Below are 26,298 nucleotides of genomic sequence, written 5' to 3'. Positions count from 1 at the left end.
TAGCTTTGTTGTGTTTGTGAGTTACTGTCTTAAAATGAAAGTTTGTGTTCCAGATGTTTAGAGTTCCTGCTGCAGAGCGGAGCGACGGCCTCTCTGAAAGACAAACAGGGCTACAGTCCCGTTCACTACGCTGCAGCCTACGGACACAGGCACTGTCTGGAGCTGGTCAGTTCAAACACACACACACGGAAGAAATAGTTGTGTTCTTGTGTCGTGACTGCAGGCGTTTTCTCTGTTGTTTGATCATATCGACATTCCAGGTTTCTGTCTCTTGTTACAGCGTCGATCCTGAGTCAAAATATTTAAGGAGATCTTTGGCAAACAGTGCCATTACATTTTGATACAGTATATTTGAGTAGGTTTCATGTTAAACAGCGGTGGAGAATAAGTACATATATAATATGTACTTTGTGGCACTTGTATTTCCAATTAATGCTAGTTTATACTACCACTCCACTACTATTGGGCTTTTTACTCCACTGCATTTATCTGACAGTTTCTTTAATATTAAGATTTCACAAAATAAATGTATAAGTTAATAAAATACATTGCAGTGTTTAAGATTAAACTATTGGTTCCCAATGTTTAAGGCTTGTGACTATTACAAAACAGCGGTGTCTAGTTGGGCCCTTTTCACTTTCACAAATGGAGTAATTTCCCCTTGAAAAATATTTTTTTGCTCTTGTTTTAGGCCAGAAAAGTAAACGCTCATAAAAAAAAAAAGTAAAGCAAAAGCCCCAAAAATTACTTTTTATCTCTCCCATATTGATCGTACTTACCTTCAGATTTATCTTGTGACCCTGTGGAGGGGCCCGACCCCTAGATTGGGAACCACTGGTCCCAACTGTATATAAAGTAGTTAAAAATTATCAACTGATAACAGTAAAATGCTGCTTATCAGTATTAACGAGTACTTCTGCTTTTTAAACTTGAAGTACATTTTGCTGATAATACTTCTGCAATAAAAACGTCTGAGTACTTCATCCTCCACTGGTTATATGTGTGTTGTTGTGACCTGCAGCTGCTGGACAGGGACGACAGTCACCAAGACGACCCTGAATCTCACAACGCTCGGAGCCCGCTGCACCTCGCCGTGAGTCCCACACACACACACACCTTTGTTCCACTATCTCATTGACATAATGCATTCCCTAACCCCTAACCCTAACCACCACAACTACACGCCCAACCCCACCAGGATATAAGAACATGAAACACACAAATCACACGATAGCATGATATGTTACTGTATTACACATGTACTTTTTGATGGACGTAATACCAGGTAGTACAAAGTTCTTAAATATTAAATGTTAATTTTAAAATGTAATTGTCTGGCAAAATGTTCAAATCAGGAACTGATCAGTCAATAAGTAAACAAGACTATGAATCTGACCAGAGATGCGTGTACTGAGGTTCCATACTGTGTATTACAGTATTATCTCAGTAATTTGTCTTTGTCTTTTTTTTGAAGGATAATTCTAACTATTAAAACTTTTATTTAGGTTTGGCCCTTGTTTCTGTCTGTTGTTATAACGTGTACTCAACGCAAGTTACTTGGAACAGTGATATTTCTAAAAAGAAGTCAGATGGGACAAGAAACACGAACAATGTGCACCTGTGCTCCTGTGCGATGGGGGATTATCACAGACAGTTCGGGTCCACTCACTTTTTGTTTCACCTCCCAAAGAAAGTTAAAATAATCTGTTTTTTACAGTGACTTTGTAACATCTGAATACAAATGAAAAACAACATTGTTTCTAACTATGGCACATTCACAGCAATGTGCATTGTTCCACATAAATAAACTAATACATAAAGGGTTTAGATAATCTGGCTAAACTGTTTGCTTGTTTATAGCCTGTTTGATTGTTAATGTTGTGTGTCAGTGTTATCATAGCTGATGGATTAGAATAGAAGCCTTGTAATTGTACAAAATATACAAAGACATTCGGAGTGGTGGTGCTAATCAGTGCAAACCAAACAACCAGAAACAGTTGAGACGAACACAAACAAAGGACACGAAAGAATATTGCAAGTAAGAGAACAGACAATGATGAATAAAGCCATAATATCCAAGTTGTAATAAACAAATTATCCTTTGCGTTTTCTCATCATCACAAATAAGAAACCAGCGTACCTTGATTTAAGGATTTGCTTTCTGTAGATATGTAGGTTAAAAAGATTTTTAATAGGTTATATGTTAATTAATTCTCATTTGAAAACCATTTTATCAGTAAGATGCTACCAAAGAAAGAATATCAAAATAGCTATAATGAATTATATTCGTCTTTACAGCCCTTTGGTTTTTCCCTGCGTGACGCCACTCTTTGAAGTGTTATTTTAAAGGGTCTCTGTCTCTGTGCAGGCATACCACGGCCACGCTCAGGCCCTGGAGGTACTGCTGCAGGGGGAGAGGGAGGTGGACCAGGGGGATGAGGCAGGGAGGACTCCCCTGGCTCTGGCCGCTCTCCGGGGTCACGCTGACTGTGTTCACACCCTCCTCAGCCAGGGGGCGTCGCCGCGCTCCACCGACACCCAGCACGGACGCAACCCCGTCCACCTGGCAGGTGGGCTCAGTTTCAATCTCATATTGTTCAAATGATTTTAATCACATTTCTGTGCCACTGTTTACATCTGGTATCAAAACATATCTAGTCTGATATGTCCAAAAGTATGTGGACACATGTGTTCCATGTTTCTGGGGCTGTTTTTCATGGTTTGGACCAGTTTCCCTTAAGTGAAATCTTAATGCAACAAAATACAATGATATTTTAAACAACTACATGCTTCTAGCTTTGTGTTTAAAGTTTGGGGAAAGGTTCATTCTTGTTCCAACATGACAACGCCCCTGTGCATAAACCCCAGCTCCATAAAGACATGGTTTTCCCAGTTCGGTTTGGAAGAACTTGACCGGCCTGCGCAGAGCCCTGACCTCAACCTCATGAAACACCTTTGGGATGAACTGAAACAGCACTGTGGGCCAGACCTGATCACCCAGCATCGGGGTTGGACCTTGCTAATGGTCACGTGTCTGAATGGGTCGAAATCCCTGCAGCTGGTTCAACATCTGGTGGAAAGCCTGAACGCAGAAGAGTGGAGGCTCTAAACTGCAGCAGATTAATGCTCATGGATGTTTAACAATCACATATGGATTTAATGTTTGGGTGTCTCCATACTTTCGGCCATGAGGTGCATTTCTTCTTCCCCAACTTAAACTTTACTCAAATAATCCACCTTTAAAAATAGTTAAATTTATTTAAAATTGCTTTGGGGCTTTAAACTCAGTCCTTCAAGCCTGGAGCCAAAGCTCTACAACACCTTTGGCTCCAGGCTTGAAGGATGTTTGATTTAATCTCATATGTGAGCAGTCCAACAAGCCACATGTTACTACACATTGTTGTGCAGTGCTGCAGTAAAATAACTAGTAAATGCCCCAAAAAGCCACAAAATGTGAAATGTGCCTTTCCTGCGCTGTGGGCTCATGTGTTTTAACGTCATGGTCGGTATTTGACATTTCATGAGTTGCAATGAGGCGATTAGGGATTAATATAATACCATATCTTGGTATCAGGTGGAAATGAACTGTCAGTGTGATTGAAGCTCTTTTTGAGTCACAATGTTTTCTTTATTTGACACAAGCTTATCGTATTGAAACTGTTCACAGGTTCACAGCTTCAGAGCTGCAGTATCGTCCGCCCTTCACAGTATTTTCACACAAACTAAGATTAGAGTTGGTTTCTCACTACTTGCTCTTTTAACGTTTGTGGTTCTTATTTCCTTCATCGCAATCTGATCACTATGAACTGATGTGTCATCTAACTGATTATTCATAAACTTTCCTGTCGCTCTGCTCTCTTGCTGTCACACCCTCCTTCCTCCAGTGATGAACGGCCACACGACATGTGTGCGCCTCCTGCTGGATGAATCGGACAGTGCCGACCTCATAGATGCTGCTGACTCTCAGGGACAGTAAGTGATCCTATTTTATTCTGCAGTGTTTTTTCCCCTTCCCGTTCAGTTTTTCCTCATCTATTCCAGTCTTTTCGATGTGTCCCGTCTTTCTCTCACACATCCTCCGCCTCGTCCTCGTCTGCAGGACTCCTCTGATGCTGGCGGTAGCTGGAGGTCACGTTGACGCCGTGTCGCTGCTGCTGGAGAGGGAAGCAAACGTCAACGTGGCCAATAACCACGGCCTCACTGCGCTGCACCTCGGGGTGAGCATTAAACACTATGAAAAGCCCTTCAGGTCTCACTGTCTTTCTGTTTTTCTCACTTCCTCTTTCTGTCTTGCCTTTTCTGAGACTAGAGTGCCACCAGAACAATTATATTTATCTGTGTTTCATTATAATAAATTGATGTCTTACATGTGCACGTCTCTGTTCATTTGGACAGTAAACCAAATTGCTGACATTATGAACCTCTAACCAATCTGAATTTACTCAGAATAAATAAATCAACCACATTATTATCAGTTATATTTAGTTATTTATCAGTACATTTATTTTCAGGTAGATTTAATTTCTGTCACATAGTTTGTTTATCTATTTTGATTTGGTAGACTGCTGTAAATCAGCGGGACTTTTATGTTTTACACTACAATTTGTACTTTCATTCAATGTGCTCAATTTCTCCTGCTGTCTGCTTCCCATGGCAACATTTAAAATACTATAACAGGACCAGTGTTTTTCTCATTTTAGCACATTAATTACAATTACCTGCTGTTCCAGAGTCATTCTTAGTCTTTTATTTTGGATGATCATATCTAGGCATTTTTTCAATGGACCAAAAGGAAAGAAAAATATTTTTCTCTTTTATATCTCACAGATATTAGTAGCTTCCTAGACATCAGGAAATAAACCTTCAGACACGTGTTATGCTTTAGAAAATGCTTAATAATACTGTAAACTAAACACGGTTCTCATAACCCCCCCCCCCCCCCCCCAGCTGCTGTGTGGTCAGGAGGAGTGCATCCAGTGTCTGTTGGAGCAGGAAGCCTCCATTTTGCTCGGCGACATGCGAGGTCGTACTGCCATCCACCTGGCCGCGGCCCGGGGCCACGCCTCCTGGCTGAGCGAGCTGCTGAGCATTGCCTGCTCCGAGCCGCCGTCGCTGCCCCCGCTGAGGGACCACAGCGGGTACACGCCGCTGCACTGGGCCTGCTACTACGGTCAGTGTCGGGCTTTCATTCAGATATACAGCAGTAGTGGGTTGTGGACTGTTGTCACTGTGTTATTTATTGGTTGAGACCGTCATGAGCTCATAGTTCCTGTCAGTTTCACTTGAAACCTCACAGAAAATGCATTTTAACATTTAACTTTTTGTTTTCTGGGCGAACCAAAATTCTTCATGTGTACATAATCAATTATAAACCTTGACTGTTATTATTCACATCAAATAAATCTTCATTTTCAGACAGTCCTGCTTATTCTGAAACAGACATTCTGACAAAGACCCACATTTAAAGCTTGTAAGAGATTTGGAGAGGGACATACAGTAAACAGAAGTTGGTCTTCAACTGAACACATTGTTTTTATAGATTTATTCATTTCCGATCATTATTATTATCTTTTATCAGAATGAATAAATCTGCATATTTTGTTTTTATTATATTATAGTAGTAAAGTGTGATGACGTGTTGATGATCTTTTCCAATACTCCATGTGTGTGTTTGTGTTTGTAGGTCACGAGGGGTGTGTGGAGGTTCTGCTGGAGCAGAAGGGTTGTCGTTGTATTGATGGGAACCCATTCACCCCTCTGCACTGTGCTGTGTAAGTAACACACACACATTCAACATTATTATTGATTATTGGTCGTAGTTTTTACAGGTTTTTCCTGAAAATTGTAGATAGTTTTAAACGGGTTTAAAACTGTGGCGATACTAAGACTCTAATTAATGATCCTTTTATCAATTGTTTTCATAAAAGTTTAGTCTATAAAATTGCGATCAATGCCGGTCAACTTCTTTTTGCTTTATGGGACCAAAAGTCCAAATTCCAAAGATAGTTCAGTGAGACACTTCAGAGAAAAAGAAGCAAATCCTCACATTAGAACAGCTTGAAATAGCAAATATTAGTAACTCTTGCTTGATAAATGATTACCCTGACTACCCTGTTGTAGCCATGAACAGTGGTGAGGACAGCTCAGGAAATGCTACAGAAAGTGAAAAGAAATGCTAAAGAGCTGCTTATTATACCGTCTTTTCATCAAGTTTTCAGCCTTTTCTAGTATTCAAAAGGAACACTGATATTTTTAGCCTTAAGCATCATTAAATATCCTGCTGCTCTGGATCTACATTAAGCAGCAACATAAAGTTAACCGTTAAAAGGCATTACACGGTGAAAAGTAGATAGTTTTATATGGAACAGTACTGGGATGTCACAGACCTTCATTTCCGTGTGTTTAAACTCACAGGGTGAACGATCACGAGCCGTGTGCATCGCTGCTGCTGGAGGCGATGGGGTCAGACATCGCTGGCTGCAAAGACGCTAAGGACAGGTAAGTGTGTGTGTGTGTGTGTGTGTGTGTGTGTGTGTGTGTGTGTGTGTGTGTGTGTTGACACCATAACACTCTTTCGGCTCTGCTGTATCTTCTGTTTTCATTCCTTCCTCTCCCATCCCTCCCGCCTGCAGGACTCCTCTTCATGCCGCAGCATTCTCGGGCCACGTCGACTGTGTCCAGCTGCTCCTGTCCCACGACGCAGCTGTCGATGCTGTAGACCAATCAGGCCGCACTGCACTGATGATGGCGGCTGAGAAGGGCAGAGTCGGAGCCCTCGGTACGGAGACATTTTGTACTCTGCTTATAGCTTCAACACTGCACTGTGTTTACATTGTTTTATAACATTTAGAACTACATAGCAGCTTTTGATTGTGTGTGTGTGAACATGGCTCTGATTCTGTCTTGTGCTCCAGAGGTGCTGTTGACCAGCGCCAATGCCAACCTCAGTCTGACGGACAAAGACGGCAACACCGCCTTGCATCTAGCTTGCAGTAATGTAAGTGTCCACCCTCCATTTTATTTGTTGTTTGTCTTAATCCCAGTGTCTGCCCGGAGTGTGGCGTTCAACTGGAGTCGTACACAGCACTTACATACGTTAAAACAGGAACAGAAATGATAAAGAAATATATTATAACGTTATATCGACCAGCCGAGGGGAGCTGCAGATTCAGCTGATAAGTCTCTGTAGGCTCAGTGAACCCTTACATATGACACACTCTTGTGAAAATAACGATTAAAACAGCTTCTGAGGGTGGCGCTGTGGTTCTGGCCTTTGTCTCTGCTCGCTATAACCCGACGTCTTCTCCGTTCAGGGAAAGGAAGATTGTGTGATGTTCATGCTGCAGAAGCTGTCAGACACTGCGCTTATAAATGCCACAAATGCAGCGCTGCAGACGTGAGTATCCAAAACCTCTGTCCAAAACAAAAAGAAGTGTTCAAATTCCCTGAAATTGATGATCTATAGAGAGAAAGAACATATGGTCGTATGTTTCAGACTTCTTTACGTTACTTTAATAAACCTTCTGTCTCTGCCAGTCCTCTCCACCTGGCGGCTCGTAGCGGTCTGAAGAAGGCAGTCCAGGAGCTGCTGTCCCGAGGAGCCAACGTTCAGACGGTGGATGAGAACGGTAGGGTGAACCTGGTCCGGAACCTGGTCCAGGCAATTAACAGGCGCAAGATGCACGCTCTGGTCATTGTTCAGCATGGATGTGTTTTTTTCTGTTCCAGCATGAGCTCAATTTGACAAATTAATAGTTTTAATATGATTTTCCATGTGTGCTGCAAATGAATCTTCAAAAAGGGTTCCCACTGGTCTTGGAATTTGTGGAATAGCATGGAATCATCAAGAAAACATCTCAGGCATTCATTTCTCTTGGGAAGTTTAGAAACTAGACTATTTTTACAAATAGGACAATTGATGACGCTCCACCAGTTTTTGCCTTTTATTTGATGGCGACAGTAAAGAGGTGACATGAAGGCAGGGATGTGGAACAACATGCAACAAAGGTAATTCACTGAAACCGAGGGCATGCGTTTCATGGTTGGCCGAGGCCGTCCAGCAACATTATAAATCCATGAAAACCAAATTCAAATTCATTGACTCACAATGGACCTTTAAAAACTATATATATATATATATTAAAATCAATGCAGCAGTACCAGAGATATAGTCTTTTTTGATTCCACACATTCTTCTTGTCAATAGCTGGTGCCTACATTACTCACAATGTTACTTGACCGCAGCCAGTACATCTGGAGATTTGGGTGTGTTATGCTTGCAGCCAGTAGCCTGCAGCAGAGATGAGCAGCGGGCTACAGAGGTCTGATGAGCTCACTTCTTTGTAACTCCACACCAACAGATTTTTTCATTTTCAAATTTGTTTGTTTTCCTTTCCTCTGAAGTCCCTAAATGCTAACTTTTTTTCAGAGATGCAACACCTGTAAACAGACTGATGTGTAAAATAATTCAAGCAGTGGGTCGGAAAGGTTTAAAAGTGTTGTCAGTGGACCGACAGTGGGAACCCTAATTTAAACTGTATCCTAGCTGCTTGTTTGCTTTGTATCAGATGTTGTGTAGCGCCAGTCGTCAGCTGTGGTCGTCCCTGTGCTCGGTTTGACCCCCCCCTCGACGCTGTGTTTGGGGACTGTGTCAGCTGGCTGAACACTAATGGAATGCTGCTCCGTCCCTCCTTTGTCTTCTGCTCCTGCTTCGCCTTCCCCGCTTCCTCCTCGTCCACGTCTCTCGCTCTCCTCCTCTTCCTTTCCCTCTTTTGTTTCTGCCCCCACCCTCCCTCCCCTCTCTGTCTCTCTACCTCAGGTCTGACGCCTGCTCTGGCTTGTGCTCCTAGCAGAGAGGTAGCTGACTGTCTGGCTCTCATTCTGGCTACCATGATGCCTTTCTGCTCCCCTTGCAGCTCCGGGGCTCCCTCCCCAGGCTCCCTGCTGAGGCAGTTGCCCCACCAAGGGGGTAAAGGCCTGGGCACCGGCCCACGTGGGCCTCGCAGCCCCAGGAACCCCTCTGGACCCTCCAGTGAGGGAACCACCGAGAACGACTCTGAGGATTCGGAAACCTTCTGACCCTTCTTAACAGACTCTCTGCCCTCCTACCTCGAACTGTGCACCTGAACTTGTAACCCCCCCCACCCCCCCTTTCCAGGAATGATGCGGTTTTATTCTGTAACGTGCACTCTTGAGGGAGAAGGGTAGAGACTTGGTTGTGACACAGCTTGCAGGGCCTGTATCTTCATGTGGGCCCCTCCTGTGACACCAGGCTGGAGGTCCTGGACCGATTACTGCAGCCGAGTATTTTGCTCCATGAAGCTGTGGCTGCAGAAGAAGAAGAACTCGATCTGGATCAGCCATGGTTTGGGTCTGCATGCTTGTGTTAACTTACACCACGGTTTGTTCTTTCTACTCACGGGTGCTTAAATCCAAACCGACCTCGGTACTTAGTCTCTGCATGGCCTAGCAGCTCGCCTCTGAGACTGGTTTTGTCTTAAAAAAAAAGCCATTTTAAACTGTTTGTACAAAATGAAGTAGACTATTAAGAAAGCTAAGTGTAATTTTAACCTTTTATGATTTTGGCTTGTTGTACCAAATATTGGACTTCCACACATAAATAATTAACACGTACTGAAAGGTCACACAAGCAGGTACGTAGAGCTTGTTTTTAAACTGCAAACTAAAGCACAAAATGGAATTTGCTTTTAGGTTTTGATGAACTTTGGCTGGAATTCAAAGTGCGCAAGATATTCAGTAGTTTAAATATTCAACATGGAAAGAGGATGTGACACAGTGGGTGCATCTCAGTTCCCTTAATTGAGTCCCCGTTTCCCCTCACTGGCTCGAAGAGATTCAGGAAAAGACAGGATTTTTAGTCATTATTTGTGTCTGGATTTACTGATATTCTGTTTGTAAGTTCATTATTAAATAACTCAAAGATGTCTGATCGCCTTTTTGATGGCCGAGAAGGCAGAAACAGTTTTAGTGGCAACTTAAAGAGGTGGTATTACGCTCATTTTCAGGTTCAAAATCTTATTTAGGGGTTGTACCAGAACAGGTTTACATGGTTTCATTTTCAAAAAAATTCATCCCTGTGATGTCACAGTGAAGGAACGGAAACGGCTGGACTACAAACGTGCTGCTTTCAGGCAGTTCAGAGCAGAGTTTTCTGTGGGAGATCTCCCTCTGGGCTGGACTTTGAGCTTTTTCACTTTCACACAAAAAAGGTATATAACTCAATAAAGGAATGGGAAAAGCCAAAAAGCAGAACACCACCTCTTTAGTAATGGTCACAACCTGAAAAGACAACAAGCATGATATAATATATGTTGTACTGCTTTGCTTACTTCTTACTGGAAGTACTGATCTGATTAAAATATTGATCTGATATGAATCCAAGTTAAACTGGGAGATCCGTGAACAGCTGTGAGGTGATCATGAGAAGAGTGTCCACTCTGCCGGTACCTGTTGAACTACAGAAACACAGTTGTACTGTGCTGTTACAGAGTGATGCATCTTTAAACTTCACAATCTTTGTCTGAATGCAAAGAGCACAAACTTTAATTTTAACAGAATTACCTTTAATTATCTACAGCTGATGTAACCAGCTCTAGTTTTATTTGAAAAAAAAAAGAGAGAGAAGCGGACAATCTGCTATGCATTTTCCACTGCTTTTTGAAACTTTTGTATGAAAAGAGATTTTTAATTTATTAAATTTAAGAGATACTAAAAAGACATTCAATAGAGTCGGAGCTTCACAGATCTGGGATGTAAAACGTAAGCAGCTATCAGAACCGCTCCCTTCATGGGACTTACATTACACTTCAGTCCAGTAGCTGTTATTTGTCCCGGTAACAAAGGGTTTGACTACCACAAAGGCGAGTCTCATGGCTCCAGCAGAAATAAGTGAATTGGGACATCCTTCACAACGACCAATGAAATAAGGGAATTTGGATGTAGCCACTGATGAACACAGGGTTTGTGCAGATGTGGATTATTTATGCATTTAATCCTTTGGCCTAGATCGGCCTCCTGCGCTGTTTTGACTCTGTATTTCTCCTTCCCTGACCAGCCAATGGTGACCAGCCTTATCCCACCTGGGCAGCTCTAAACGTTGAATCATGAAAGCCTAGATTCTCCGCAAAGACCAAATTTCTGAAATGATGAAAAGCTATTTTAGGTGTCCTCAGTTCGGTGTGGTATTTATTAAATATTACATGATGGTACAAATACTGCCAGCACTTAAATGTAAAATAACACAGGGCCTTGACCATTTTTCTCTCCTCCCCCTCCTCCCCTCTGTTTGTCTACCTACCAGCTTTGTGCCATTGTCTCGAACGTGTCCAGTGCCTTGATGTTGATTCGTTTTTGTTTTCTTTTACAACAAATCTTATGTTAGTAGATTTTAATGTTCTCATAATTAAAGGATCAGCTCACCAAAATCAAGAACCCTACTGGTATCGAGCCGCTCAGGCACTTGTGACCCTTTTTTTTTTGTTTGTTTTCTTTCTTAGCTCCTGTGAAATCTGTACTCGGGTCTGTGGAGAAATCAGGACATTGTTTTTGGAAAGATAGATTGGTGATTTGGTTCAGAGATCTTAGAGGTGGAAATCTTAAAAAATCTGGACAAATAAGACTAAAAGCTATTTGCCCGACTAGCAAGTGCATCTAAAAAAAATTAAAATATTGTGGAAAAGTTCATTGTTAGCACCAGAACCAGACTGAGAGAATAAAAGCTCAGGAAACCTTTGCAGGTGTTTTGAGTTGATTAGCTGATTACAGCTCTTCTCAGGTTGACATTTCTTTATTATAAATTCTTTATCCTCAAATACATTTCGAGAGACTGGATTTTTGATTTCCATGAGGTGTAATCTGTAAACATCTAATTAAAACAAAAACAAAAGACTGAAATATTTCACTTTGTGTAATGAATCTAAAATAAATGAAAGTTTAATTTATTGAATTAACCTTTTCCATGATATTGTAATTTTATGGCATGCACCTGTAGATGCTAAATATTTTTTTGTTTGCAATTTGGGTGAACTGATTCTTTAATATGTCATCATAATGTGGGTGGTCTTACAATGAATGATGAAAAGTTTTCTCTGCGTGAGGGATATGCAGAGTTTTATTTTTTTTTTAGTGAAATGGTGTCTCACTTGTTGTGTTTTCTCTCCTTGAAGGCTGGTGATACTCTATATTTTTCAGGTTGACAACAAATCTCTCGAAAAGACCAAAACCATCAATGTGTTTCCTCTGCCTTTCAGCGGATTAATACACATTTGGTGCTCTAGTGAGTACCTGGAATCTATCTAAAATGTTATTATGGTAATGAAGGAACATGTCATCCGGTAATGTGTTTTTATAGTTTTTGAACAACAAAAGCTCAGAGGAAGAACATATATCAGGCTTTTAATACTCCTTATTAGGATTAATTTGTTGTTGGTTTCGGTCTTTTCTTTGGTTATGTAGACAGTAAGAAAATGATAGAACATCTCCAGCCTCATCCTTTAAGTTGTGTGTGTGTGTGTGTGTGTGTTAGCTTAGGTACTGATATGAAATTGAAATGCTTTTGTATATAATGTTGACACATACAGCTTTGTATGAAAAAAAAAACAAACTCCATCACAGAGGACTCTTGAGCACAAAGAGTGACGTCTCCATGCTGAATGGTTGAATACAAAACGTTTTTATGAGTTATCTTTTCAGAATGGACTGCAAGGTGTGATTATTAATGAACTTATTTTAAATGAGATCCCTGTTTGCTTGCAGTTTTTAATTAAAATGGAGACAACTCGAGTGTTTGATGAGCACTGAGACTGAATCTGTCTGCCAGTATTATTATTCTACCAGAAAATGATATTTGCCAGTCATGACAATCGCTATCGTCATGTGTCTGGTGATTTTCACACCAGTTCCTGATGCAGTACGACATGCTGAGGGCTGTTTGTCAGCTACCCTTTGCTTTATATAAATTGTACAATTATAAAAATCAGTTTGAAGTTATTGGGTGTGCTGTTTTTTTTCCTCCCCCTTTCCACAGAATCCTAAGATGTGCAGGCGGTTCCCATCGTTCACCACAATGTAAGAAGATCACATGAAGAAATTAAATTAGAGCTTATTTCTTGCTGCTGAAGCTAATGAAGATAAGAAAATTTTTGTTTAAAAAAAACAAAACATTAGATTAATTTACTTAATTCCATGACTTCTCCAGGCCTGGAAAACATGATTTAAAAATGTCACGACCTTTCCAGGATTTCCATGGCCGTGGGAACCCTGTATGCAGTTTTGTTTTTATAATCAGACCAAAACAAAGTGTTAAAGTAGTTTACCTGCCGTCAGTTCAAATGTTTCTCTCCATTGTAATCTGAGAAATTATGCAGCTTTAATGACCACTAAAGGGGCTGCAGCTAATAATTTGTCATTAATTGAAAAATTGAGGACAAATTAATTAATTGATCTAAAATGGTCCTCACCGTTTCCCAGAGGCCTTCAAGCTGCACATTTAACTGACAAAGTATAAAAGCCAAAGATATTCAATTTATGAAACAAAACAAAAAGCAAAAGCTGTAAACAACAAATGTTGTTTATGCTCAAATAAATAAAAGGAGCTCTGTTCCAGTTTAAGAAGCCAATTTTTTAGTTTTGACTTTAACTGCAAAAACTGTTTTTTCCTTGGCCACTTGGGGGCAGCAGAAACAAACTGAACAACAACCTGACATGAACCTGTTGAACTCGTTAGCAAACAGTTTATTATGTAAGGGTCCAATTTTAATATTTATCTCCTTTGTTATGCGACAACTATGCAGCTTTAATTGCATCCAGCAAGGCTGCAAATAACTTATTTTCATAAGATTAATCAATTGTTTATTATATAAAAGGTCACAACATAGTGGAAAACTGTGTTGTACATTTTGTTATTTAATAATAATTATAAAAACAAACGCAGCAAACCCTCACATTTGTGAAGCTCAAAAAAGCAAATGCTTAAGATTTTTTACTCAATGAATGACATTAATATTAATTCATCATCAAAATTGTCAATTTTCAGCACTTGCCTTAAGTTATATGGTCATCCAAATATTTGATATGTACTGCAGTTTGAAAGAGTCTTTGCATCGTATCCATCCATTCTCCCCTCTTCATTAACAAAAAAAACAAAAAACACACGACAGCTTTACTAAATCACTGGTAATGATGTTTTAATAGTTACATAATCTCTGTACATTTACAAACTTTAAATTACATTATAATGTTGTCACGGGGTCCCTCTTGAAATAGCTGGACTTGTGGCACTGATAAAATAAAAACCCTCTGGGAAACAGGATTTCAGATCTGATAATGTCCCCAGTGATAAAACTGATCTAAATTCTCCTGTGGAATGACACTGTGCTGTATACTGGTCAGCTTTTAGTCCGCATGATATTCCAACATTTACAAGGTCCAGTGTGCTTGTGGGTCTCAGGTAGGTTGAACAGCGCTCGCATACCGAGGCCTCGGTCCAGGATCTTTGTGCATAGATATCCGAGAGGAGAGTGTCTTTGTGTTTTGTGTTACGGCACTTGGACATGCACGCACCGCTCAGCAGTTGACGCCCAGGCCGGTCCAGTGATCAGGTACCATCAGGAAGTATTTGTCCATAGCCTCGCAGAAACGAGCTCTGTACAGCTCTGGAGAGACCACAGTGGGCATTTTCCCTGAGTGACACAAACACACCACGGCGTTAGAGACAGGAAACATTCACACACTCATCATCACTCTTACCACTGTTCGGTTAAGATAGAATTTATTGATCCCACACTGGGGAAAATCACTCGTTAAGGCAGCTCCAGGTACATACACCAAACAGAAAAATACATTAGATGAGAGACAGGATTTAAAAATACTAGATACATAGATGGATTACGGAAGCCCTAACCGGCCATCCATTCAAACATGTTTTACTCCATTTTCCCACGATAACGGGATCATTTTATCGAGATAACAATAGTTTAATACAGGGGTTTGGCGAGTGACTTTATTTGAAATAACTTTAGATAGAGTCACTGGTTAGCTCAGTTGGTAGAGCACAAGATTTTCAGTTGAAGGTATGTGCGACTGATTCCCATCTTTGCTGATTTTTTAAAACTTTATTTTCCTCTTTAGCAAAGTTGAAAGTTCTTATTGGTTCACATTCATTTCCTCTGCCTGGGGATGGTGGGGAAATAAATAAAATAAGGGTCCATTGGTTGATGGATGTGGACCAATCGCCGGGACGCGCGAACTCCTGCACATGCTTTATTGTGAGCATGTGTCTCTTCATGAGAACTTTGTTGAAGAGTAAAAATTATTATATTTTGGCATTGTGGATATTTTGGGCTTGCACATTATTGATATTTTATGTAGTAGTTGTACTCTTCCTGTGTTGTACTGTATTAATAATACTATATAAATTAGCCTCTACTTTGTATATTTACAGTAATCATTTTGTAAGTGTACCTTCATTTCACAAGTACATGGAAAAGAGATTAAATGTTCATTCCAGTGTGTTAAACCCCCGCCAGACAAGTCGGGGGTTAAGAAGAGTGTGGGCTAGATTAGGATTTACCTTGACCGCCAAGGATTCCAGTGGATTTGACAACCATCTCCAGTCTCTTATCCCAGGTAAATGTTCTGATATAATCTGCAGACAAGAGCGGAGGCAATACTGTTGTAGAGACCATCACCAGAAACATTTACTTAAAACATGATGCCGATACTTTATGCTTCCTCCTCCTCCCACCTATAATCCCGACCACCAGCTGATCGGTGGCGTCGTCCCGCCCCACCAGTAGGGAGTAGTCGATGATGAGGTGGCTGGACAGGAAGTAGGCGTCGCTGTGTATGGCGGCCCGCAGGATGGCCTTGCAGTGGGAGCGGATGTACAGCGGGTTGTCGTGGATCAACTTCAGAAGGTTCTCATCCAGCAGAACCACCTCGCAGCTCTCCTTCCCCGAGTCCGTCTTCACGTTCCGGTTTCTCAGGGAGCCCTTCAGGTCAAACACCTACAGTGGAGACGACACAGCTGAGGACACTAGAGGCAATCTTAAAGAATCTCTGAGGATGTTTAATATTTATTTAAGAGAAATAGTACATGGTGGCGTTCCACCACTGGCTGTGAATCTTACCTGAGCCATCTTGCGACCATAGAAAAGATTCTCCATCACGAGCAGGTCCAGTTTCTTCTCTGTGTTGTTCTGGGAGTTCTTGTAACCGATTCTGTAAACACCCAGGATCTTCGCCAGCGCAGTCGGCCGCTGTGGTACAAAAGTGGTTGTTATTTACTTCAACTGGACTCGTAAACCCCAGATAGAAACTTTTACTTTACGATGCATACTTTCTGCTGCACAGCTCCGGTGATGTAGGTGAAGTAGTGAGGTGCAAAGTCCAGGAAGGACTGGACCTCCAGTCGGGGCATCTGCTTCAGGATGAACCGGTCATCTGACGGAACACAGAGTGGTTCCCGTTACACATTATTGTTTTTGGTCTCATTTGGTTGATATAAAATGACATCAGCATTATCAAACAGAATCAAGCCTCAAACCAATGAAAAAAAATCTGGTGATGATTTGTGTTTTTTTTATCAGCTAATCGCACTAGTAGTAACATTTATCTGTGAGATGTTAGATACAACCTTCTGTTGCGTAGAAAACAGCTCCAGATTTTCCACCCCGAGCCTGCCAGTTGACACAGTGGGACAGCGAGCGGATGAAATCCTCCTCTGGGCTCTCCATGATAACCTCACGCATCTTATGAAACTCCTCGGCGTAATAGATTCGACAGTAAAACTTGGCGTTGGCATCAGAGAACTCTACAAATTCGACAACAGACGAGGTTAATGTTATCTTTTAATGCATTTACTGTTTAGTAAATGCACCCTCAGTGTCATCCCTTCATGAAACACTTCATAAGGGATGACACTGAAGATATTGCACAGTCACAAAGAGGAAGAAATACTCACGTAGCTCAACGTGTGGATTCAGAGTCTGTTTCTTCTGTTTATCCAGCAAGTCTGCATCCTCTGCACAAAACAATAAAGTAGGATTTCACCTCAAGAGTTTTTAAATCCTCAATGAATGAAGTTGTCATTGGACCAGTGGACCTGAGCACTTACTGAGAGGATCATCCATGCTGCTGCGGCTCTGCTGGGATGAGGCCGACTCGCTGGGCCTGGCAGGGCTGCTCTTAGCCCGACTCTCCCCAGCACTGAAGAGAAAAATCATATTAGATATATGTATATATAAACATACAACCGACATTATGTCACCTCTCCTTGCTTATTTAACACATGATTTATCTTAATTTCAGTTGACCTGTTTAAATAAAACTACTGGAGCCTTGTAAATGACAAGGTTAATGTGTATTTTAGTTGATTCCTTCTTGCTTTGTTGATTGTTTTTTTGCTGTAAATTAGCTGTTAAAACACAAACTGAAGGCCATTATTTATGTGAAACATATTGTAAAATCTGTTAGACCTATTTTCCCCCAAGAGATTAAACAACATCTCTGAATTTCAACACCTGCAATCCACCTCTGATCTGAACAGGAGTCCTGCGTACCTGGCGACCTGTGGAGTCTCATCGCCTCCTGCGTTTGATGTCTTGGACAGATCATCCAGCGCTGTTTTATACTCCTTGCAGCTAGAATGACACAATAACATTATGTTTTACAAAATGGGCCATTTCTAAAGCTACATTCAGGAGGTCGTTTCACTGAAGACAGGAGGCGGCAGTCACCTGAGAGCGAAGGCTATGATGGAGCTCGGCTCTCTCTCACACACTGCGATGGGCACCCGCTCGTGTTCATACATCAGGTAGTGCTTGTCCGGGTCACTGTCAGAGACAAACCAGTCTGTAATAATTGTGTGTTCAATCCATATTTTTATCTTTTTTATGCTTTCTTTATCTCATTTTGACATTTTCCTTAAATTAAAACCAAAACCGTACAGCTAGTTTTTGCTGTTCTAACCATCTTAGGGTCGATGTGTGCATCAGGTGTGAGTGGTAACCTTTACACTTTTAAGTATTTAAAATTGTCAAGTACTGAAAGTTCAGCATCGGATGTCAAAGCTGTCATCTTGCTTTCCTTCTTCTGCCAGATAGTTCATGATTTTAAAATTTGGAACAATTTAGAAATATTTTGTTTTTACAGCTGGTTGTTTGTAGATAACATTCATTTATTTGAGTACTCTGGCGTGTTTTAGTGGTCGGCCGATTATATACACACACACACACACACACAAATACCTGTATTTGTATAGCATCTATCTAGTCTTTGCGACCTCTTAAAGTGCTTTTACACCACATCCCATTCACCCACTGATGGCAGTTCAAAGTGAGAATGGTGCTTTGATAGTTATTCTAAAACTAAGTTTCAGTAGTGATACTAAAAAAACTACTACTTTTTTGGTATCATTGAGTATAAACACGATGTGGTACAAAAACCTTTTTGTCATGTGATAAAATGAGTGTCCAAAATCAGATGAATGTTCTTTTAGCAAAAACAAACAGCCACACAAAAATGTAAATAACCTAAAACCTTAATAGAAAGCAGTAGAAAATGTACTAATTTGTTTATATCAGCCAATATTGGATCAAAGAATACATAACATGACTAAGATTTTGAACAGAAAGACACTGCACCTTGCCCTGCCCAGAGTGAGTGCATAACTTACAACGGGAAGGGGATGGGGTTGTAGCTGTTGCCGGGCAGGAAGTTGGCGAGGATAGCTTTCATGGTGGATTTCTCCTTTACCTGGCTGTCCAAGGAGCCCAGCAAGTGTCCGTCAAATACATCTGACAACAAGCAAACACAGAATTTATTCAGCAGAGATCAGAGAAATACTGTAAGCCACAAGAGATGAGCGTGTGTTTGTGTGTACCTTCTGGGATGCTGAGGGAGTCCTGCTCAGTGAGGGACGAAGCAGGTGTGATTGGTTCAGATCCAGGTTCTCCTGGTGAAGGCAGCAAAGAGGAGGAGGTTGAAGGCAGAGTGTTGAGGTGACGGTCCTCTGTCAGGGAAAACACGTCAACCCAACAACAGTCAGGATCAAAAATCAGCTTCACTCAGAAACGATGAACAAGGATGGATGAATGCCTGGGACAGCCAGCTCACCTTTATCACCATTCTGTACCATGGGTGAGGGGTTACGGGGGGAGGACTCCGGGGCACCCTATAATATAAATATATAAAATCATCAAAGTAAATTAAATCTGAATGATCTCCGTGGGGAAACAGGTCTATCACAAACACTGGCAGCAAATCAATGTAATATAATATGAGCAGGTTAGACTGCATGTCAGCCGTGTTTACGTCCACTTCAGTAACTTGGTTAGAGCTAACGATTATTTTAGTTACTGAATAACAGGAGGAATATTTTCTCAATAAAACATTTACCGTCTATAAAACTTTATAAAACAGCGAAAAGGGACTTCATCAAATGTCTTGTTTTGTCAGACCAAAAGCCATTAATATTACATTTACTACAATATGAGGCCAAGAAAAGCAGCAAATCTGCATCATTTAAAGGAATCTGGAATCATTTTTGCGGATTCTTTGATTATTAAAATGTTAATATATTGTAGATTTGTTTTCTGTCGGTCGACTAATTGTTGCAGCTCAAAACTATCCCACAGATCAGATTGTTACCACACCGTATTTTGGAACCATGCATGGCTGATTTTAACTGTATTTGTGAAACAATATTTAATTAACTTAATTTACTTAACCACGAGGCCAAAAGGACATCCTGTCTGTTTCAGCTTTAGTCAGATATTTCAAATTTGAGGATGGATTTCTATGTGTAATTATGTCTTCTTTCATCCTGACACTCTGCTGACGAGGCAACACTGTCTCCCCTGCAAATCCACACCGAATAGAAATCTGTCCACATCGTTGTGAAATCAGCTTTCAGGGAAATTTAGAGGGGGTTAAAAAAAAAACTAATTTCTCCACTAATCTACCCCGATTACAGAAATGAGGATCCTTGATTTCATGGCGTTGAAGGAATTAGGGTATTGGGAAAAACACTGCCCTGTTACTTAAGTGCATGTAAACACAATGAATGATGTTACTGACCTTGCCGTCTTCAGCGTTGGTCTGTCTGTGCCTGCCTGGGCTGGGAGGGACAGACAGACGCTTCCTGCCTTTCTCCTGCTGAAACAAGTCCTGCAGCCTGGGAAGGAAATAGGCAATGGAGTAAGAGAGATATTTTAATATGAAAACAAATGATGCCAGTAGTGATTGAACAATCAAATTCAGGGAGACAGTTCCTTTCTAACAGCTACTGTACCTTGAAGGTTTTTGCATAGGGAAAGACTTCTACCCCTAAAATCCACTGACCTCCGGCTACAGCACGTTATGGCTGCGCCATGGTTGCCGGAGCTAATCGTGGCCATTATAGTCATTGCTCGTGAGTCCACCAGACGTGGCAGCAGCGTGTCCCAGAAGCGGCTCTCCGCTCCACAGAGAATAGGCAGCAGGTCTATTTTTGGCGTAAGCAGTCGTAATGTGCCGTAGCCAGAGTCAGTGGATTCCTGGAGTCACAGTTCAACAATATCTGACAGCCTGTTATCAATTATCTAAAGTATATTAACCTCAACCTTTAACCCGTTGCCTTACAGAAGTCTTATTGTATTATTGTCGCCAGAGCTTGCTTTGTGTGGTGTGAGAATGTGCACGTGTGTTCATGTTGTTCTCTGTGAACAAACCATCAGTGTCACTTTTGTTTCATAATACTGAATATCCTTTTTTTGTTTCCCCTCGATAAAACATATTTGAAGTAGTCAGTAGTGACTCTGACCTGCCATTCCAGGACTGTAACATCTCACAGAGACTCTGTTTCTTCATCACCAGCGACTCCAGAACAACCTGCAGCTGCTGTGGTGAGTCCAGACAGCAGGCCTGTAGTCGCGCCTGAAGCTTATCGATCCAGCTCCGCAGCTCTGCCTCCTCCATCTACACAGACAGAAGCACCACTATGAGCCTATAACTACCACTGTACCCAGAGGTGAGACATACTGACACACTGTAGAAAAACTTACATCCTTCTGAGCAAAGAGGTCCTCCATCTTTTCCTCTCGCGTCTTACTGAAGGTGTCCGTCTTGAGTGAGGTTAGGCGGTCATCTATGGCCAAGTACACCTGAGTCACTCTGAGGAGAGAGCAGAGGGAAAGGGTGGACTAGCGGATGTGGTCAGGTGATATGTAAAGAAACAAACAGTACTGAATGAAAGTGCTGTAATTTTACTATTAATAAGGAACTTTATCATCTGCTTTAGTCTCTAGCCCAACTACTACAGACAGAGAACAAAAATCCCAAATAAGTCTTAAGCTGATGATACACGGAGCAACTGTTAGACCAATGGTGCTGGGCAATGTTGCCATCATAGGTAATGAGTAAAGATTACTACCATAATCCACTTCCCCCACCATTCCGCCACCTGCCCCGCCGCTATCTGTTCAAAACATTGTCTGAGTTGCCACCAGTAAGATTGCCCAGCAACATTGCTAAAAAAGTTCCTCCGTGTATCATCAGCTTTAGACAGGAAAGTGTTAACAACAGTGTTCGGCGATAGGCGGCCCACGAGGCACAGTTGTCCCGCCAGCGTGGCCTATGGCCAGATTACTTTGATAGCAGAAAAAAATAAAAAATAAAATATAGCGGCTGGTGCTGAAAGAGATCTTAGTCATGACAGCAAAAGTTACTCACATAAATACTTTTAAGCGATTGTGCCTACAAAATAAAAGCGGATCTGTAATTTGTAGTGTTTAATTGAGAGCTTTTACTTTGAAAAGTTCTGAAGGAAATTCAAAAGTCTCTGATTTGCTTGACACACAACGTGAGATTGGATTACACCGAGTGAGCACATGCTTAATTGTGAATATGTAATACAACTCCTCACAATCAATTTGTTGAAAAAGGAAGACAAAACTACTAGCAGCAAGTGAGGTCGAACGTGAGTTCTGTGCACTACCAACTGAGCTAATCGCACACACAGTAAATGTTGGAATATAAATGGTCAATGGACGATGTTCTGGCCCGTAATGACTTAAAAAAAATGTTTTCCTTTTCTTTACAACACTATTAGTTCTTGCCTGAAATTCTTAATTAATAATCTCGTCTTATTTTTGCCCTGCAAGTGGAAAGGCAATGCCACAGTTCATCAAATGTCCAACATTTGGGCTGGTACAAGTCAGGTTAAGTCAATTTTATGTATACAGAACAAAATCTACTTTAAAGCTGCAATGATCAGTCAATTAATCAATCATCAGAAAATTAATCAGCAACTATTTATCGTTCGTGTCAATTTTTAGGTAAAAATACCAGGTCTGTTCTCTGGTGTCAATTGATGATTTTCTGTTTTTCCTCTGTTTTATATCATGGCAAAATGAATATCTCTCAGTTTTTGACTGTTGGTCTGACAAACTAAGACATCTGAAGGTGTCACCATGGTAACTGGAAGTGATTTTTATAGAGCAGATGATTAACTGAGAACATTAACTGGTAGATTAATCGATAACCAAAATAATCATTGTGTAATCCTACACAAATTTGTATCAAATGGATTTAAAGTCTGTACATCCTTGTATCATTACACACTCGATATCAAGTTATCACCAACTACGGGCCAGAGTTCAGTTGGATACTTGCCCACCGCATGCTTATCTCAGGTGATATTTTCCACAATGAACGTTCTCCATTTAGGACAATTCATGAGCTTTGGTTTTGAGTCTTCCTCGGACCAAAAAGTAAACTTTGAAGTCAGGATAATCTAATAGGATGTCAGCTAATATTGTAATTATTTTTAACATTATGGTTGTTAAAATGGGATCTAATGGCCAAAGTGCATCATTCTCTGGTTTCTTTTTGTGTGTTTGACCTACTTTAAAAGATCCAGATTGATGAGCTTTAATAATAGTGTTCATTTACTTTTGAGAGAAGTCCTTCAGGTCCTGCTGAAGGTTGGTTTTAGAAGGTCCCAGGTTCCTGATGAAGAGCTTGGGACGTGGAAGACAAATCTCCAACAGCCTTACAAGAGTGTAGCTGAGAAGGAGAGAAAACTCTTATTGATTCCATGTATACAACAGGTGACTTTGGCAGTAACCATCCATGAAATGTCACACACAAATCAAACATACAGTTGATGAATGGATAGATGATGTATGCATTTGTACGTCAATACCTTTGCACACATATTAAATGAATAGCTAATGATACAAACTAGCACAACCTTTAAATGAAGATTTTCTCAATATACATGCTTTATAGTACTAATTTCTAAACACATCTCATTCTGTGGTGGGTTATAGGACAGAGGAAACAGTGACAGCCAACCTGAAGGAAGCCACCATCTGGTTGTAGGAGAAGTACTGGTGGTAGTCTTTGTGGATGGAGTGTCCGCAGGGCTCCGCATTAGCCCTCCTAGTGTACTGGTGGCCGTAGAAGCGAAGCTCCAGGTATTTGGCAAAAGACATGGACCAAGAGTCGTTGGACAGAGGCACCACTGGTGTGACCTTAAAAAAAGAGATTGAGTGGAACAGGGAAGTCTAGCCTGATAATCACACTAATTACAACTTCATTCCTTCAGCTAAAAGGTGGAATCTTAATAACAAATGCAATGTGGCGGGCTGGAATCAAGTAATTTATCGTCCCGTGTATATTTTCCACCATGTTGAAATTAGTATTAGTACGCATTCACACTTGTAGTTCAGCTCACTTGGTCCTGAGCAAGTGAAAAAATTATACATCGTTGGCCTTGGTCAACAATGTAAAAGCTGTAAAAATGAGGTCTGACAGTTGTAAAGCTAACTCCTACATGGATTCATGGAAATGATATTGGTGCTGTGAGTGACTGACAGCAGGTCATGCAGTATATTTTTTTGTGGGGTCAGAGAGCTCACACTAAAACCATGTACAATGAACATTATTATTATTATTATTATTAGACTGCAAATTGGCGAGTTAGTGTGTACAGTGTACATGTTTCTTGTACAGCAACATTGAGGGAGTACTGTAGGATCGCTACGTCAGGCCCTTTTTAACTGACTGACCAAATGATTTGCATGTATCGCTTTACAGATTTCTTTTATTATAAGATCTCTTCCCGAACAGTTCACCATCAGCAGATGGACTTACTGTAGTTTTAGCTTTTACACTCGTGCCTCAATCTACTATCATGAAATACTTGTGAAAACAATTAAACAGTGTGTTCATATTAGAAGTACCAAAATGTGCACCACACGCTTTGTCATTCAGGCCTTTTTATTCTTGATCAGATACTTCCTGACTCTCTCTCAACCCCAACCGGTCAAGGCAGATGGCCCACCCTGAGCCACAGTTCTGCTCGAGGTTTCTGCCTCTTAAAGGGAAGTTTTTCCTTGCCTGTCTCACCAAGTGCTTGCTCATGGTGAGAATTGTTTGTGAATATCACAAAGAGTATGGTCTAGACCTGCTCTATATGAAAAGCACATTGTGATACTTTTGTTTGTGAATTGGCGCTATATTAATACAATTGAATTAAAAAATAAATCAAATAAAGTTGTTGTTTTTTTTTAGATGTCTAACAAGGTATCTGCTCTTACATTCACCAAAGTTTATACTCAGGGTAAAGTATCAATAAACATTACATTTGGTACTAAAACTCTATGTTAATGTCCAATATTGTTAATTATTACCTGTTTGCAGATGCGGCACCAGGAGTAGTTGAGAATTGTGTGCTGATAACCAGGCACAGGGGAGTCCAGCTCCTTTAATACAATCTGCACACAGCCGCTCCCGTGCACAAAACGACGGATGTGGTGCACCATGGGAGTCTCACAGTACATGCTGGGGCACTGGTAAGACGGCCTGGAGAAAATACATGCATACAAACACATACACACATTTGTAAAGCGGTACAGTATGAAAAAGAAGCGGCTTGTACAGCAACATTGAGGGGAGATTACTGTAGGATCGCTACGTCACACAAACTCACCAACTTGCTTGCTTTTTTTTTATACATTTCGTTCACATTTGAAAATAATTTAGCTACAATATTTAGTCACTAAATTTCTCTCGGATAATGAATCTCTGCATACAAAGAACATTTAAATGCATTGTTACTTTTGTCTTACCTAAAACAATATCGCTCCAGGAAAACACCAAGTGAGAGGTCATTCTTGCCATAGAACTCCATTGTGACAATCCTGTCGACAACAAAGGCAATGACTACGAATTCATTACAAACAAAGATGAGATTTCTGATCCACTCTATATTACCATGGGCTGACACAGGGGTTGGGCGCGTTGTTGGACTGTGCTGATGAACTGCTGAAGAGCACACACAGTCTCTGATGGTTGACAGGGTTCAGACAGTCCAGCTGAAAACAACAACAGGTCAAAGATAAAAGTAGAGCCACAGAGACCCATAAGTGCACACACCTTGCCATTCATAGTTTCCTTTACAAATGGAAACTAGTCTGAACCCACTGCTGGAGGAGTGATCAGGGGGACTGACAATGCGCTTTATTTTTGCTTTTTGATTGCAAGTGACACGAAACACATTCCTGCCAATGTTTTCACATTACTCCACTCATCTACATATGGCGGTAATATGCTAATAAAAACAAGAATAAGAATAAGACTGCTAGTAAGTAAACATGGAGGTAAACAATGCAGGTTTCAAAACGATTTTAAAAATCATCTTTTTTAAAGGACGGAAACGCATTAAACACCTCAAAGATGCACACAATAGCTTTTTTTTGTTTACAAAAAAACTCCACAGGACAGCTTTACTGAATAACTGTCTCAACACTGCTCACCTTGGGGGTCCAGCTCATATCATTCTGTTTGCTTGGTTTCTCCTCTTCACTGTCAGCCTTCACCTGTAGCTTCACTGTAGCGCCCCCCGTCCTGTTCTGGCCACTGACAGGAGCTGCAGTATTGGCGGTACAGAAGGGGTCGGTGGCTTCTCTCTGCCGGATTCGACCTCCCTTTGCTCTGTAGTCTGCCAGCATCTTGGCCAGATCCTGACTGCTGTTCACCTGCTCTACAATGCGGGTGCTGGTAAAATTGTGGGAGGGCAGGACGTCAATGGGCTTCGGCTGTGGGCCGCCATTGGTCTGTCCAACAACCAAGGAGGTGGGGGCTGAGTCTTTAAGGAGCTGCCTCTTTCTGCGCCCATCCAGTTCCTTGAAGTCTTTGTTGAGGAGAGGAGATAGGTAGATCTGTGGGAAAACATATGCGAGCATGGTTCAAATAAAAAATGTAGGACACACTGCCTTTATAAGTCTGAAAATA

General features: G+C 41.1%; 2 protein-coding genes across 8 annotated transcripts in view; one reads left to right on the top strand and one right to left on the bottom strand.

The window, feature by feature from the left end:
• Nucleotides 1-9,944, top strand: part of ankrd44 (ankyrin repeat domain 44) — a 39,681-nt gene extending 29,737 nt beyond the window's left edge. Inside the window, exons 16-28 of one of the 3 annotated variants that reach the window (XM_038721342.1) lie at nt 54-165; nt 1,022-1,093; nt 2,369-2,570; nt 3,885-3,972; nt 4,100-4,217; nt 4,948-5,170; nt 5,684-5,771; nt 6,415-6,498; nt 6,633-6,778; nt 6,915-6,997; nt 7,314-7,396; nt 7,537-7,628; nt 8,819-9,944. In XM_038721342.1, the coding sequence (XP_038577270.1) occupies nt 54-165; nt 1,022-1,093; nt 2,369-2,570; nt 3,885-3,972; nt 4,100-4,217; nt 4,948-5,170; nt 5,684-5,771; nt 6,415-6,498; nt 6,633-6,778; nt 6,915-6,997; nt 7,314-7,396; nt 7,537-7,628; nt 8,819-9,078 (1,651 nt within the window). In that variant the 3' untranslated portion in view covers nt 9,079-9,944. The remainder of the gene's footprint in view (nt 1-53; nt 166-1,021; nt 1,094-2,368; nt 2,571-3,884; nt 3,973-4,099; nt 4,218-4,947; nt 5,171-5,683; nt 5,772-6,414; nt 6,499-6,632; nt 6,779-6,914; nt 6,998-7,313; nt 7,397-7,536; nt 7,629-8,818) is intronic. The other 2 variants (XM_038721344.1, XM_038721343.1) reach the window with 2 other exon arrangements.
• A 4,234-nt stretch (nt 9,945-14,178) lies between these two features.
• The window catches only part of pikfyve (phosphoinositide kinase, FYVE finger containing), a 28,966-nt gene continuing 16,846 nt past the window's right edge, over nt 14,179-26,298 (bottom strand). For 4 of the 5 annotated variants that reach the window (XM_038721341.1, XM_038721338.1, XM_038721339.1 and 1 more), the window contains 22 exons: nt 25,821-26,225; nt 25,279-25,379; nt 25,134-25,205; nt 24,696-24,867; nt 23,356-23,534; nt 22,951-23,064; nt 21,063-21,171; nt 20,822-20,976; nt 20,098-20,194; nt 19,135-19,192; nt 18,902-19,030; nt 18,695-18,815; nt 17,757-17,852; nt 17,580-17,660; nt 17,135-17,226; nt 16,982-17,041; nt 16,655-16,831; nt 16,358-16,461; nt 16,149-16,277; nt 15,764-16,025; nt 15,590-15,664; nt 14,584-14,699 (listed from right to left, as the gene is read on the bottom strand). In XM_038721341.1, coding sequence (XP_038577269.1) covers nt 14,584-14,699; nt 15,590-15,664; nt 15,764-16,025; nt 16,149-16,277; nt 16,358-16,461; nt 16,655-16,831; nt 16,982-17,041; nt 17,135-17,226; nt 17,580-17,660; nt 17,757-17,852; nt 18,695-18,815; nt 18,902-19,030; nt 19,135-19,192; nt 20,098-20,194; nt 20,822-20,976; nt 21,063-21,171; nt 22,951-23,064; nt 23,356-23,534; nt 24,696-24,867; nt 25,134-25,205; nt 25,279-25,379; nt 25,821-26,225 — 2,904 coding nt within the window. Of the gene's footprint in view, nt 14,700-15,589; nt 15,665-15,763; nt 16,026-16,148; nt 16,278-16,357; nt 16,462-16,654; nt 16,832-16,981; nt 17,042-17,134; nt 17,227-17,579; nt 17,661-17,756; nt 17,853-18,694; nt 18,816-18,901; nt 19,031-19,134; nt 19,193-20,097; nt 20,195-20,821; nt 20,977-21,062; nt 21,172-22,950; nt 23,065-23,355; nt 23,535-24,695; nt 24,868-25,133; nt 25,206-25,278; nt 25,380-25,820; nt 26,226-26,298 lie in introns of all 5 variants that reach the window. The other variant, XM_038721336.1, reaches the window with a different exon arrangement.

Source organism: Micropterus salmoides, unplaced genomic scaffold (assembly GCF_014851395.1).
Source record: "Micropterus salmoides isolate LMB-PRFRI ecotype aquatic unplaced genomic scaffold, ASM1485139v1 Ms_hic_scaffold_15, whole genome shotgun sequence".
In the NCBI taxonomy this organism is placed as follows: domain Eukaryota; kingdom Metazoa; phylum Chordata; class Actinopteri; order Centrarchiformes; family Centrarchidae; genus Micropterus; species Micropterus salmoides.
The sequence above is the reverse complement of the archived record's forward strand: the minus strand, read 5'-3'. Positions and strand labels throughout refer to the sequence as shown.